The sequence below is a fragment of the Patagioenas fasciata genome, chromosome 1, assembly GCF_037038585.1.
Source record: "Patagioenas fasciata isolate bPatFas1 chromosome 1, bPatFas1.hap1, whole genome shotgun sequence".
Lineage (NCBI taxonomy): Eukaryota > Metazoa > Chordata > Aves > Columbiformes > Columbidae > Patagioenas > Patagioenas fasciata.
In genome coordinates this window covers 208,528,947-208,544,526 of record NC_092520.1, presented here as the reverse complement: position 1 = coordinate 208,544,526, position 15,580 = coordinate 208,528,947, and the positions used below count along the sequence as shown (strand labels likewise).

Below are 15,580 nucleotides of genomic sequence, written 5' to 3'. Positions count from 1 at the left end.
GTGTCTGTGCTCTTAGTTGATGCCATTCGTATGGTAGAACAATTGGTTCAACCACCTTCACTGAGATTGAAATCAGCACATTTTCTGTCAGGTTTTATCTTGTATCAGGTACATTTAGTGCTTCAGCTGCTCCCTTTGCCCTCCACAGACAGCGCTGACTACACAGTAGAGGCAATGAATGCATTCTGGCTCCTGTGCTGTGAGATTTCACAGCACGAGTGTTGCCTTGAACCAGCAGTAATTTCACAGAATCACAGAATGTCAGGGATTGGAAGGGACCTCAAAAGCTCATCCAGTCCAATCCCCCTGCCGGAGCAGGAACACCCAGATGAGGTTCCACAGGAAGGTGTCCAGGCGGGTTTGAATGTCTGCAGAGGAGAAGACTCCACAACCTCCCTGGGCAGCCTGGTCCAGTGTCTGTTACCCTCAGTGAGAAGTTTCTTCTCAAATTTAAGTGAAACCTCTTGTGTTCCAGTTTGAACTCCTTACCCCTTGTCCTACCACTGGTTGTCACCGAGAAGAGCCTGGCTCCATCCTCCTGACACTCTGACACTCACCCTTTATATATTTATAAACATTAATGAGGTCACCCCTCAGTCTCCTGTTCTCCAAGCTAAAGAGCCCAGCTCCCTCAGCCTTTCCTCACATGGGGGATGCTTCACTCCCTTCAGCATCTTCATTGCTCTGCGCTGGACTCTCCAGCAGTTCCCTGTCCTTCTGGAACTGAGGGGCCACAACTGGACACAATATTCCAGGTGTGTTCTCACCAGGGCAGAGCAGAGGGGCAGGAGAACCTCTCTGACCTACTAACCAACCCCCTTCTAATCCACCCCAGGTACCATTGGCCTTCCTGACCACAAAGGCCCAGTGCTGGCTGATGGTCATCCTGCTGTCCACCAGGACCCCCAGGTCCCTTTCCCCTACACTGCTCTCTAATAGATCGTTCCCCAACTTATACTGGAACCTGGGGCTGCACCTACCCAAGTGCAAGAGTCTATACTTGCCCTTGTTATATTTCATTACATTTTTCCCTGCCCAACTCTCCAACCTGTCCAGGTCTCGCTGGATGGTGGCACAGCCTTCTCTGTATCTTCTGTCACCAGGGCACCCATCTCATTCATCAGTGGGCCTACATTGCCTCTGGTGTTAGTTTTATCTGCCATGTATTTGAAGAAGCTCTTTCTGTTGTACTTGACCCCTCTTGCCAGGTTTAATTCTAAGGAGGCCTTAGCTTTCCTAGTTGCCTCCCTACACCCTCTGACAGCAGCCTTATATTGTCCCCAAGTGGCCAGCCCCTCCTTCCATGATCTATAAACTCTCCTCTTCCACTTGAGCTTACCCAGCAGTTCTCTGTTTAACCACTCAGGTCTCCTGGCTCCCTTCCTCGACTTCCTATGTGTCAGGATGCTCTCTTCACCTAAGTTCACATCAGTTTTGTCAGAACAGTCTTTGTTTTTCGAAAGTAGGGTTAATATGGACAGTGCAGCCTTGTGGTTTCCCTGAATTTGAATGGAAGTTGTACTTAGGACCGGGAAACACATGTAATGTGTAGAATCACTTTGGTCTCCATGTATCTTATATTTTATGGATGTATTATTCTTGATTAAAGCACATTTTGTTATACTTGATTAAAGCACGTATTATTGTCCAGTTTATGCATGATATTTCCAGATTGCTAAATTATTTGTACAAAATGTCCCCACCCAAACAGTGAAATGATTATTGCTGAATCAGAACAGTGGTCTTCCTTAATTATACCATTGATTAGCTGCCAGTTCCCCAGTGCTTAGCAAGCAGAAATTAAAAATGTAGCTGGCATAAGAACATGAAGTGCTGAACAAATGAAAATTTGATACATAATCCATCCAAATCCCTTGGAACGGCTACTCAGAGGGAGGATAAATGCACTGAATTTCTACTTCTTTCAGTATTACTCAGTATGCTCTAAAAATTTCTTGCCCTGTATAAGTAACAGCTGAAATGTTGTAGACCCTTTTGTTTTGTTTTCTGTTCAATTGTATTAACTTAAAAATCCACTTAATGGGTTGTAATATGGAGGAGGCTTTGCAAAGACAATTTGAAGATCTGTTTCTTACTACAGCTTTGCCAGTGACATGGGACTTAAGGCAAACCACTTTCTTCCCCTCTTCCTTCCTGTCCTATTTCCTATCTGCTTGTCTGGTATTGATCTGTACATTGTTCAGGTCAGGGAAGTGCTCTTGCTGTAACTCTCAACTGTCTCAAGTTCCAAGAAAACTTTGGCTTTGCAATACGTCAATACAAACCATTAAAAAATATGACCTTAACGCAAATATACTGAGCATGACTAGATAAGCTTTGACTACTTTAAAGGTTTGGGTTCTCTCATGACGTTGACACTGTTTGGTTGAAAAGTTCAGAATAATGAGTCAACTTTCCTCGTTGTTAATTTAATATAAATTAACAAAGACTTCAGAGGGATGCACTCGTTAATGTAGTCAATGTTGTTTCTGCTTCAAAGTAAGCGTTGCATTTGACTTCACTGAGTTCACAAAAAACTCGTGGGTGGTGTGATCCAGAACTTTTCAGGTTTTAATGCAGGCTTTCAAAAACTTAGTGCTGTGGATATGTGATAGAAAGGAAACTCTCTTTGTTTTTTTCATTGAGATTTCTGTTGAGTGATTAGGACTCTGCTTTTGAACAAAAATCCTTTTAAAGCCTTGTTGAGTGTATTGGATTAGAACACGTTTTTTTTGCTCATTGTTAGAATGTGTGGACTTCATTTAGTTAAGATAAAGTTGCCCACCTTGAGACTGGTATAAATATTAGCAGTAATCCTAAGAATATGGTAATGCCTTTCCATTATAAGATAAGCTTGTTCTTATATCATGCTCACTAATAAGCCTTATTTAGTTAGGCTTTGGAGGTTGTTCCTGTTCTACAGGGCAAGACTGGATGTTTTAAATCTGCGGGTGCTCCTGTTGGGATTTTGAACGCTCAAGTGTTGTTATTTTCCAGTTGTTTAATAATCACAACCGTAGAGGTGAAATAAGAAGTCCTGTAAATTCAATGTTGTTGAAAAGCACCCTAATGCAGAGAACATCTTTTGCAGGGCTTATTGTAGAGCGGCAGAATGAGTCACGTACAAGAATGGCAGTTTTCTGAAGTACGTAGGTGTGGAAAATTGACGCTTAGTATTTGATAAAACGAGCTGGTGCTGTGGACCTGTTGCTTCCTGAAAACTTTTTGAGAAGCTGGTTAGACAGATGAAGCAGAGTCTAAAAGTAGCCACTCAACCCTGCCTAAGCACAGGAAAAAGAGTGAAGGGATCGTCTGTGCCACATTTAGGAGATGAGAAAGATCTACTAGGTAAGAGTGCAGGTGAAACAACTCCCACTGGGCCAAGGAGAAGTTTCCAAGTGTATTAATGTTCAAGTTACAAAGGAACATGAGGGGAAATGCTTTTTATTTATTTAGGTGTTTATAAAAGGGCTTGGTTAAAATTTAAGCCCCTATTTCTGAGAGCAATTGGGAAAGTCTGCTCTCGAGTGAGGTTTAGCCCATCAGGCTCCTAAGCACATTTTTAAACCTTAAAACCTAGCAGGTGTTCTCATCCTTTTCATTTTTAAGCTAACATTCTGAATAATTTTTCTTATACCAGACTTTATGCTTCTAAATATTGAATTACAAATGATAAAGCAATTACATTACAAAAGTTTTTTTTGAGATGTGGAGGAATAACATCCTGTGTTCTCCTACCAGCACATAGGAGGCAGTGTTGGCTCAGAAAGATGTGGCTTGGCACTCGGGAGACCTTTTTCCTGGAACAGAAGCTGTTCGTTTAGACTCAAGTATAACCTGTTTCAAGGTAGAAAGTTCCACATGAGAGGGTGTGGAAGATGAGCCCTTTGATTTATTGCTTTTTTCTTGTGGTTTCACTCATATCCCATTTTTCCTAGCAATTTAGAGTGTAGCACAAGATTCTCTTTTGAGTGGTACATGAATTTTCTATTTCTTTTAGCCCTTAAAGCTCAGTATTAAGAAATAAAGATGCAGTTCAAAAGCTGTTAGAAGTTTCTCCTTGATATTTTATTTTTATTAAAGTTTTAAAATAGCCTATGAGATGATAGCAGGGGAACTGTCAGGTACAGGATAACTTTTACAATTCTTATCTTCATAATAGCTTATTATCCACAGAATAATCACAGTGATTTGCTGATGAGCGGGAAAGATACTGGAGGTCTTACAGAATATTTCTCACTGTTGAAAACTGAACCACATAATGACTTCACATCCTATTGTCAAGTCTATGCATTTGGAGATTAACATACAGCAGTTACGTGTAAAGAGACCTTGATCCTTCTGTTCTTGACGTCTAAGTATAAATCTGTTGATCACAGCACAAGGCCTATACGCAGTAGAGTTTAATTCCTTCAGCCTTAGTAGTATTCAAAATGATAATTTTCAAAGGCTTCAGAAAAGAGAGCCCAGATATCTCAGTTTTGGGTTCATGAAGTCTTTCTGATTGCTCTTTCAAGTACATCCACACCCAAATACGATACGGTTTAAAGAAGCCCTGCTTCCCATTTTGTCTCTTCTGATCAAGAGTTCATATGTAGTAGAGGAATTCAGCTGGGTCTGAACAATTACTGGTAGAAGATATAAAATTGCAACTCCTCAAGTTGCCCAAAATTTCCCCCCGAAAGAAGCATTAGTAATGTCCTTTTATTGATAAAAACTATTTAGAAGGAAAGTGAGACTACAAAAACCTGAGTTTGTCTTTTGCTGCATCTTTTATTTTTTTCCTCATTTGTACGCAGTTCTGTATCATTAAGGCTCAAGAAAAATAACGTTGCTGCACCTTGCAGTATTTTTGTCTGTGTTCATCATTTTACCCGCCAAGGAAAAAGGCAGTATCCTTCCCCACATAGCTCTCACCCCAAATATTTCATGATTGAGCATGGGATGATTTGGATGGTTTGTAAGACTGGTTTTTGACTGCTGAAAAAGACTGGATGTTGTTGGAATGAAGCAGATGGCAGGTACCCCAATCTCAGATACAGAAGTCTGGGAGAGGTAATACAGGTCCTAGTGTGCAGAGACTGTAAAAGTCCATGTGCTGGACTTCAGCTGCCTTTTTATATATAGTTTACAATTGGTTTTGGGGGGGGGTATATTTTGTTGAGCACGGTAGGCATATATGCTAGTAAGGGGAGAATTTTGAGTCTAGCGAAAGTATGCGCTCTCATGAGTTTGTTTCTATTGCCTCAACAGATCTTAAATTGCAGGGAATATAAACTGTAGTTGAAGGATGTTATCTGTTTGCATAGGCTTACAGATATATATGATCTGTTTGCTTACAGTACTTGTGGAAAGCATGCTTGCCATCGCCCTTTTCTGCATGTAGTGGATATTAAAGTCTAAACAAAAACACGTGAAATTTATTTCTGCTGACTATATGCTCTCACAATAGCTTTTCACTTCAGACCAAAGGCTGGGCTGCCACATCTTGCAAACGCAATGCTTATAGTAGAGATGTTAGAATTTTGGATTGCTTAACCATGTTCCGTGCCAAATGGAAATAGCATAGATGTTGCCATTTAAGACTATTGCTCAGCAGTGACCCTTCACGTGGTTCTTCTGCACATCGAAGGAGTTTGTTGCCAATAAGGCCAGGGAGTACACTTGGAAGGAAAATGCATGTTCTTTTGTGAATTCCTTTTGAAAGTTACAGGATCTATTGTAAGGTTTGCTGTTAAAATGACAAAAAGGTACATAGAAGTTGGTTTGGGTATAATTGTCTCCATTCCTGGTAGTTCCTGAAAGGTGGCACACAGAGCCCACTACTCACAAGGGACAAAACCACATGCAGTTATGGAAATAGTTTTGTTTATTCCCACTCTCAAGAGATATGTAAGAGTATTTCTTACGGCTCTTACGTGCTATGGAATCAGAAGCGCTGTGGTGCTGCTTTGCATCCCTTATTCATGGAAATGGGCTGCTGCAAGGCCTGGTGATGTGTCTCTGCTGTGTGGTTTAGGAAGCTAAACATTAAAAGTATGAGCGAAAAAGTGCTGCAGTGAAACCACATGAGATTGCTCGTTTCCCTGGTTCTTTGAAAATCCAGTTATGCCAACATAACAATCAAGAGGAAAGGAGCAGCGCTGTTGATTTAAACTACAAAAACACCGTGAATAAACAGTCACATTTTAGCCACATCCCTGTCCAACTTTAAGTGCTTCCGAGTTGCACTAGATGAATAGAGGAGAATTCTTCTATCCTTTCTTTCCCCCCAATAATTGTCGAAAGGAGTTTTGTTATTGATGTGTTGCATTTACCTGATTTGTACATCTTGGAGATAATTTAACAGTAGCTTTAGTGACTCAGAGATCGGGGTTATTTTTCTTACTATGGCTAAAACCTGATATGTAAAAGCAGATTTTGATGCTTGTGTGTTACTTTTCTAGATTCATTCACTGCACTGATGATTCCCCTGACCCTTCCTTGGACTATGAGGTAAGAGTCTTTGCATGATTTCTAATTCAAATGAATTGCCCACAGACAGGGTGCCATTTGTGCTTGGGTATGTGCCTATAAAATTTGTTTTGTTTGTTTTCGTTGTGTTACTTTGGCAGCGTGGGGAAGCCTGGTTAAGCTCTCCAGGTCATAAGGAGTTCATTTAATTAGAGATCAGAGATGAGCTCAAGTTCGGACTTTCAAAGCTTCCTTGCAGTTTCCTCTCATGTTTGTTGGGTTTTGCCGGGAAGGACAAGTTCAAAAGCTGAAAGTCATATATTCATGATGGTTTGCTGCTTATGAATATCGCAGCTGAGGTTACAAAGAGAGAAGCTGGATGGAGTGACTGGCGACATCCTGAACTGATGTAGTCTGTCATATCTTGTTTCATATGCTCGTTACTGGATTAAAAAGTTAGCAACATAGATATTAACCATGTTTTAAACTGTATATGTAGTGCTGTTGCTTTTGTGATAGCGTCTAGTCATGTCTCTAATAATAATTTTTACGTAACTACAGCATTTGTCATCATCCTGTGGGCTTAAAGGGCTTTAGAAAAGTGAATGAGCCCTGCTTTTTTAAAGCACTATCTTAATGTCCTTTAGAAACACAGGACATCTGAAAGTCAAAACAAAGAGTTCCATGTTTACGCTGTAGTTAGGAACGTCACCTTTGATTACTGAGGTTTTTCTGTTGCAATTGTTAGGTGTTGGGAGTTTCCAGTACCCGTGAGCCGTAATTGAGGCCCTCAAAATAATGCATCCATCTGAATACTTCAGCTTAGGAAATGCAAGAACTTGAGAAGCTGCCAGAGATACGCTTTAATTACCAGGCGGTCTGTCCTATAATAGTTTGGTTACTATTTCTATCCTGTGTCCTTATTTTAACTGATTTGCGCCTTCAAAGGCGTCACAGAATTCTGCTTGGGTGTGTACAAGAATAGAGGTTCATTTGGTTAAATTTAATTCTGCTCATCAGCTCTTTTGACTAGGGAACAACTTTCTGCCAATTCCATGGCAGATTTGATGTGTTGTACAGCAGCATTTTTTTGTTTTGTTTTGTTTTCTGTGCTTTATCATTAATGTAACTTCGAAGTTGTTTTGTAAATGATTTCACAGTTATAAATGCCATGCAAAGTGGAAGAAAGTAAGATAATTAAGGTGGGAAGGGGCCTCAGGATGTCTGTAGTGCATTCTCATGCTCCAAGAGGGGTAAGCGATGAGATCAGATTGGGTTGCTTGGCAATATATCACATTTGCTCTCAAAGCCTCAGTGTACTGAGGCTGGGCACCCTCTGCGAGGTCCTCGTGGTGAAAATGTTTATTCTTACGTCCAGTCTGAATTTTTCTGTTAATAAAGTTTGAACTAGGTGGCCTTTAAAGCTACTTTCCAACCAAAAGCATTCTGTGATTCTATGAAATATATATTAACTCTAATTGCTTTGAAGTACTTGCTAAGATGATTATGTGAACTGCAGGTTGAGATTGTTTCGTTTTCTTGGGTGAGGAATAACTTCAGAGTCTTATAATTACAACAAAACTATAGATCTAGAAGGTAAACCTGTTGACAAATGTTAGGTGTTACCTTTCTGAAACAATGCTCTGTTGGTTGTTTTTCCTCTACAGCTTGTTCTTCGCAAATGGTGTGAACTAATTCCTGGGGCAGAATTCAGATGCTTCGTCAAGGAAAACAAGCTTATAGGTAAGGATTTGCTTAAAGGTAAAATTATTAGGTGAAGTTCTTGGGGAGTTTGATTCCTTGAATCAGAGTTAAATCTGAAGACAGTTCTTTCTTATCACACCTCATTTCTAGAATTAATGTTTTCTTCTTCTTCCTGTAATTTAAAATGCGGCATGCCACGTTTCTCTTTCCACTGCGTTTGAAAGCCTGACAACACAGCATGCTCAAAATTACAGTGGGAATATTCTTAATTCTAATTGCTTATTCAGAAACCTCACCCAAAGGCTGTTTTGTAAGTGACTCTTTTGTATTCAGAAGTAAATTGCAACATAGGCAGCTTGCAGAATGAATACAGATGCAGTTGGGTATTACGCTGATAAAACCTCGCCACATGTGGATATTGTATGCAGAAAGCTGGGGAGATCAGAACATGGTGTCCACAGGTGTATGAGGTGTCTGAGCTCATCTCATATTCAGTGTAGCTTAGTCAGAAAACCTGTTAATCTGTTACTCTGGTTCAAAAGCCTAAATGTGAAATGTTTCAAGTGACACTGAGCTGGTTATCTACAGTGTGCGAAGAGCCTGGGGGTGCATCAGGAGACCTGTGACAGCCGGGGGACAGGCAGACGGGGCTACAACATGTATTTTAGGCAGCTCTAGCTTAAACTTAGCTGAGTTATGCTCTTCTAGATGTATTGACTGCTCTCTGCTAACTATAACAGGAGGTTAGACATCTAGTGCACATACAGGTGCTTGAATTGAGGGGTTTAATTGCAGACTAAATACTACTTTGGAGTTTCAGTTCATTTCTGGTGTAGTCTACCATGGAATCTTTAAAGATGAACAGAAATGTAAGTAGCACAGGACTGGTGCACATCTGTCCTTAACAAGATTGAATTGTTCTGCCTAAACTCTTCTAACAAGGAAATGTTACAGCAGCGATGTAGCAAAGCTCTAATCCAGACTTCATAGGAAGGAAGGTGATTTTTTACTTCAAAATAAAACCAAGTTTGCTCATTTTGTGTGTCTCGTACCTACATATTCACAAGCATCAAGATGCATATATACACGGGGTCTGTCCAGGATTCCTTGTGATGATGTGGAAGTGAAGGGATATTAGTTTAGTTCTCATCGTTTCTCCTGCCTTATTTTGGATGTGCCTTCTTGTACCTGTTAGGAACTGTCAGCATTTTGCGTCTCCATCCTGTCCCACCTCTATGAATCGTTAGGAATGTCCTCCCCATTCTTCGTTTCCTGATCTGGGTGTTCTAAGGGGCAGCACGTGGATGTTTTGGGATGTGCTCATCTAGGTGCTGTCAACACATTTCGTTCTCACAGCCCTTTTATATAGCTGTTCCTTCTGGGGCTTCTGCTCTCATCTTCCCATTCTCTGCAGGGTTAATTAAGTTCTCTGTAACAGAGTTTATCTTGCTAATAGCAGAAATTCTCCATTAAGCCCCTATTGCTTAATGGCTGCTGACATGGCCTTTTTGAAGGGGGAAGTGCTAAATCCTGTCCTGTTACACGCTGCTGGAACACAACTGCCAGAGATGTGTGTCACTGTAATAACCTCTAAAACATTTGAATGTAGATTTATTATAGAATATATATTTACTTTCAAGTACCTCAAAGAATTTGTATGCTGGCTGATTAAGCACTCTGTGTATTTCATTACTGGGTTTTGAAACCTACTAGATCTATCAGTATGAGGGTTTTTAGCTCGCACTCCAGCTGCATTTCTGAAGGCAGTTCCAAGATTTTTCACAATCTGTTCCCATGCTCTTAAAATTAATAAGCCTGTCAGTCAAACTAAGGGGTGATACTTGCACAGTGTAGTAAATGATTTTCCAGTTACGCATCTGCATCCCTTGAGATGCCACCATCTCTTGGTTTTTGTTTTTAGACCAGAGTTAAGCTTTGCAGTGATATTAATAATTCAGTGTTCCACTGACATAATAAACTTTACATGAACTTTTTTAAAGAACGTATCTTTGGAGGTAGTCAGCATTGTCTTATAGTAATCTCTGTGGTTTGTATATGGTTAAAATAGCAAACTGCTATCACTGATACATCTTTCTTGGAGGATTCTGGCTTTTTCTTCCCCTGAATATCATGAGTTACTCATTCTGCATTGATGGAGCAGGTCTTGAGTTGGTATTTGTGCAGCAGGATATTGCAGTGGCTTGTGCTGACGTATCCCTTATGAGAACTTCTGCCAACTAAGTTGTGTGCAAGTATACAATCCAACCGATGTCAGCTTAAACTGTCTTGTAGGTGAACAAAAGTCTGAAATTAAGAGCTCATGATGTAGCTGGGATAGTTTACCTGATGTCAGATAGGCAAGAAAGCCCTCAAAATGGGTGAATGGGAGAAATACGGTACTAGACTGCATGCTATCTCATTGATTTTAGGATTTAGGGTTTCACCTGCAGTGCATTATCAAATGGGTACGCTTTATTCCACCCTTAAAAAATTAATTAAATGAGAATCTTTATGGTACACTAGGATGTGTCATCTTTGCTAATGCTTATTTCGTGGTTCCAAGTTCTTCTCTCTACAAAACAAATGGTTTTTGACCAGAGTAACCAGGAGGAATAACACTGTAAGGAACAGACAAGAACTGGAAATTTGAACTCAGGCAAAGGTTCTTCCTGAAGTTCACTTAAAAATAGTCAAAGCATGAACTTATAAAATGAGGTTTGGAAAAAACATAGGGCAGACTGTTCAAGGAACAAATTCCTGGTGGAAGTGCTCCAAGTATTGGAGCATAAAGCCAAACAGTAAGTAATTCTTAATGATTGAAACTTGGGAGAACTCCATCTTCTCAAATATAGATGATGAGTGCATTTTTGTCTAGCTGACTTTCTTTTGCATGCTTAAAGCTCTTTGTAATCACCTGAAATTATTGACAGGTATATCGCAGAGGGACTACACTCAATACTACGACCACATCTCTAAGCAACGTGAGGAAATCTGTAGATTGATACAGGAGTTTTTCAAGAAACACATCCAGTATAAATTCTTGGATGAAGACTGTAAGTATCCTAAGCCTTCAATTAACAAGGAGGCCACGGGGAGGGGAAGGAAGATGTTTATTAAAGTTTTCAAGTGGTTATTGCACACAGAGTTACAAAGGCTTAGAAATGAAGGGTCTGTCTCTTTGGAGTTCTTTTGCAGGATACAGAGAGGTTTGAAATCAAAATGGCTTGGAGGGCAAAATCCACAGAAAAGAGCCGTGTCCTCCTGCCCCTCGCTGAGCCAAGTGTGTTCCCTCCACAGCACACCAAGCTGCAACGTGCTCAGTGCCACTTTACTGCCGGAGATTCAACTGTTAAAACAAGTATTTCTCAACCAAAAAAATGGCATCCCCAATATTTTAAGTCTGTGGCTGCGCATCCCTCTCTTCATAGTTATTGCTCTCAAAGGGCTTGTTTGGTTGTTTGTTTTTGACTTGGGAGAGTCTTATTGCTCTTGTGGCTGGAGCACGCAGAGCAATGTAGTTTTTGAATTAATATAAAACTGGGAACAAAAAAAACCCTGAAGGAATAGGCTGGAGCTTTTCAGGAAGACACAGCAAATGAAGTTTTTAAGGCTTTTTCCCCTTCTACTTGTTTTTAATGAAGAAAAATTCTAAACCTGAGGAGTGAGGTAGGAAATGCGTAACAAAAAGCATCTGGTAGTAAGCAGGTTACTTGTTCATAAAAATGTTGTCAAATGGTTGCAGCTAAATTATTGATTTATTCCTTGAAGAAGGGATTTGTGAGTTTATTTTCAAGAAGTTATAATAATTTCTGTGAGAATTTTGATGTACAGTTTAGCTGCTGAAACTTTTGAATGAAGGCCATGATACTGGATACACCTGAACAGCCCAAGTAAATAGTCTTGTTCTTTAAATGTGGAGTCCTTTACAAATAGTTCCGTGACGTGGCTTAGTGAGAACAGAATAGTGTCATCTTGTGATGGGTGATCAAAAGTGGTGAAAAATATGACGAAGGAATTAAAATTGGGTCTGGCATGAGCCAAACCTCAGTTTAGTCAAATACATAATACAACTGACAAACAATTATTATGTTTGTCTTCTGTAAAGCTTTGAATACTCAACCTTTCGGTAAATGTTGAACATCGTTAATTGTTTTGCTGAGCCACCAGAACAGTCGAATAGATCCATCCTGTCTGACTTGCTGAAAAAGATTCCTTTTAATGCCAGTTTATCGTATAATAAAATTCTTAATAATTTGCGGAGTTCCTTTATTTCAGTCCAGAGACATTCTCAAGGACCACTGCTTGGAGAAATCTAGTAGTCTGGAAATCAGTATACTAGTTTGATAGATCTAGAGCCTTAATGTTTTAAAGTAAGATCAGTCATATAGATCTGACATCCTAATTACCATCTTTTAATTTTCTTCTGTGTTCCAACATAATTTTAGCTGGTATGTAATCAACCCGTAGATAAGAATTCAGGACACTATTTTTGGAAACCGATGCCTAGATTTAGGCTCTGAAGCTGCTGTTTGGTGAACTGAAAGGTCTGAAGAGTCATCTTATGTAAAGGATGTAAAACTATATCATCTAAGTTACCTTCTGGGAAAAGGAGGTTTCAGAGTGACCTTCTGGGATGAAGGTTTGTTAACCTTTTGTTCCTAGGCACTAAATGCTGGTGACTTGTCTGTCTGCAGAGAAATGCCACACACAGAATGTTTTCTGTTCTTTACCATCGTTCATTCATCCTACATCATATCCCTTGATCCACTGTCTGGTAGCATATGTGTTGTCAACAACAAAAATCTGGGTTTGCTTGTTTGTTTGCTTTTAAAAGGAAAGGTATTATAGCTCTTTTTCCTGACTTGTTGTTTCTTTGGGGGTTTTGGTGCTGTTTGCTCTGCTTTTTCCAGTTGGTCTGGTAGCATCTCCAGATGGAAGAGTTGAGTCAGAGCAGCTGAAGCATTGCAGACTCAGAGCAGTAGGATAACAGATGGGTGAATGCTTTATAAATACTTCTAAAAGATGTCAGAACCTACTCAATACCTTTCGTAAGAGCCCAATAAGAACAGTATCAATACATACTGCAGAGTTGAGCCTTGGCTTAACCTTAACCCTCCATTTTTGCAATTGCTGCTACACTTTTACTTTGGTCTCGCTGGCGTGTGACACTTCTGCTCTGAAGTGGTCCCTAGGAAGAGAGAACAGTTCAGGTTTTGTTCTCTGTTCAGTGTTCTTGGGTGTCCTGAACTACTCCCCAATGTGCAATCAGTTTTAACGAGGACGTAAATCCTGCTAAATGCTGGGGTCCTCAATGATTGCCATAGGCTGCTTCAAGCTGACAGGCATCATTTTATTAAAAAGCGCAGATGCATGTTTTCCATTAATGCATTTTGACTAATGAGAGTACATGGTACAGGCAACAAATTCAGTTGAACAGCTGGAGGAAAAAACTTAGGGTTGCTGTGCTCCTCTTCACATAGATGGCTTAGCCACCAAGGGCTTGTCTTCTTGAGAAAATCACACTTCATTCCGGAGTGACATTTTAAATGGACGTAAGTGAGCTTACGCAAAAAGCTGTGTGAAGTTTTAGCCTGTATGGTCAAAACCAGTTACGTGACTGGCTCTGGTGCTGTTGAGTTGTGGTTTGCCCTTAGCCTGGCCAGCTTTGCATGAAATGTTAGATTGAGCTGCTGAGGAGCTTCACAGGGGTGAACGTGATCAATCAAGATCCCTGTCGGTGACAGGCAGCTTCCTGAGCAGTTGGTGAGGCTCAAGTGTTCTTCAGTCACATCCTGAGTTTAGTTTATCCCAAATATATTGGGAAATCTCTTAGCTGAAATATTCCCTTCCTTATTAGCGGAGGAAGTGACAATACAGCATTTATCTGACGTTTTTCTAAATCAGGCTTTTCTTTCTTTCTGCTAAACCGGTACAACTTCTACATGTGGCCATGCCTGAACGCTTATCTGTTGATTTTCCTAGCTGAATAGAAACACAAAGGTTTGTTTAAGCATACAGAACAGAAGCTCGTAGAAAGACACATGTATAATGATTCATGCTTAATTAAGTCAAGGGGCGGGATAACAACGGAGCTGCGCAAGGCAGCTTTGCGTCAAGCACCCGGTAGCAAAGACTCTGAAAGAGTTGTGGAGAATCCGTGGGTGTTCTGTATCTGCTCTGGGTTACATGAAACAGCCATTTCTCTGCCACCTCCTCCTCAGCACACCCACCGACCCCTTTATTGCCACAACCTGTTTGTCTCGTTGTCTGCTCAAGTCCTAATCCCCATCAAGCGTGAACTTTCTCTTATTAAATGTTTGTGCATTGTCTTGCGCAGTGGAGTCTCGATCCTTCCTTGAAATGTCTCGGGTTTGCTGTAAACCAAACAGCAGTAATGTCCAAGATAAGCTTCTCTCTGGCCTAAGAGTTTATCAAATGTTCTACGCTGAGGGGAAAATCAGCAGAAGAAAACAGCATTAAACGGAAAAACCCAGCAGCTGATCTCTTAGTGCATTAGCAGTAGTTCTTGAAATGTTTCGTCTCCCTCTTGGAAATGAACCTAATTCTGGCGTGCAGTTCTTTAGACATATTGACTTTGCAGATTATGCTGTGTACACAAGTATCTATTCAGCTTTACACGTCTTCTGTGATATTATATGTCTTTTAATATTAACATATTTTCTTTTCTCCTTTTCAGTTGTTTTTGATGTGTACAGAGACAGCAGGGTAAGTGAACAATGGGTTGTATAGAGTTGTTTATTCTGTGGAAATTCTTCCTGGAATGCTACAGAGATGCAGCAAATAACAACTTCATCTTCCTAGAAGTGGTCCTGGCGAGGAAAAGAAAATCATAATAAATCCAAAACCACAGCAACCTACTTGATGTTACAATTCTGTTCCCTGCATCTTTTTCTATGCTAGACACTCTCCACAACAGGCGAATAAGAGGATTAGGGGTGTAAATATGTCTGTGGTGGTGATGTAATTATTTAGTAAATATCTTTCAGAGAAGAAGCCTGTCTTAATGCACATAATTTTGGCTTCAGCGGCAATTCTGTCAGTTCTCTGAATCTACTGAAGACAATTTAGCTTTCTTTTAAGATGGGTACTTAATTAATATCATGCAGCATTACTAAATTGTCTTAGCAAAGCACTACCTGTTGCTAAGGTTCCCTCTGCACAGTGTTTACTCTGGGTGCTTTTGACTTAAATGTACTTGAACATTCAGCCAGAATGGCTGGGATATTAAAAAAGAATAAGGTGGGGGTGATGTTTTGGTTGCTAAAAAAATAATGTGGGGATTCTTACCACTTTTTAATTTAAAAAAATCATTCCTTGGGTGTATTTGTGGCTTGGTTTGTTTATTATTTTCCCCCTGTGGTGGTTTTCCCTGTAGCATCTGAGATCATCAAAACTAATCATT

General features: G+C 40.2%; 1 protein-coding gene across 1 annotated transcript in view; it reads left to right on the top strand.

The window, feature by feature from the left end:
* Window positions 1-15,580, top strand: part of CDC123 (cell division cycle 123) — a 38,584-nt gene that overhangs the window by 11,011 nt on the left and 11,993 nt on the right. Inside the window, exons 7-10 of the mRNA XM_065838619.2 lie at window positions 6,447-6,495; window positions 8,121-8,196; window positions 11,088-11,210; window positions 14,855-14,883. Of these exons, the coding sequence (XP_065694691.1) occupies window positions 6,447-6,495; window positions 8,121-8,196; window positions 11,088-11,210; window positions 14,855-14,883 (277 nt within the window). The remainder of the gene's footprint in view (window positions 1-6,446; window positions 6,496-8,120; window positions 8,197-11,087; window positions 11,211-14,854; window positions 14,884-15,580) is intronic.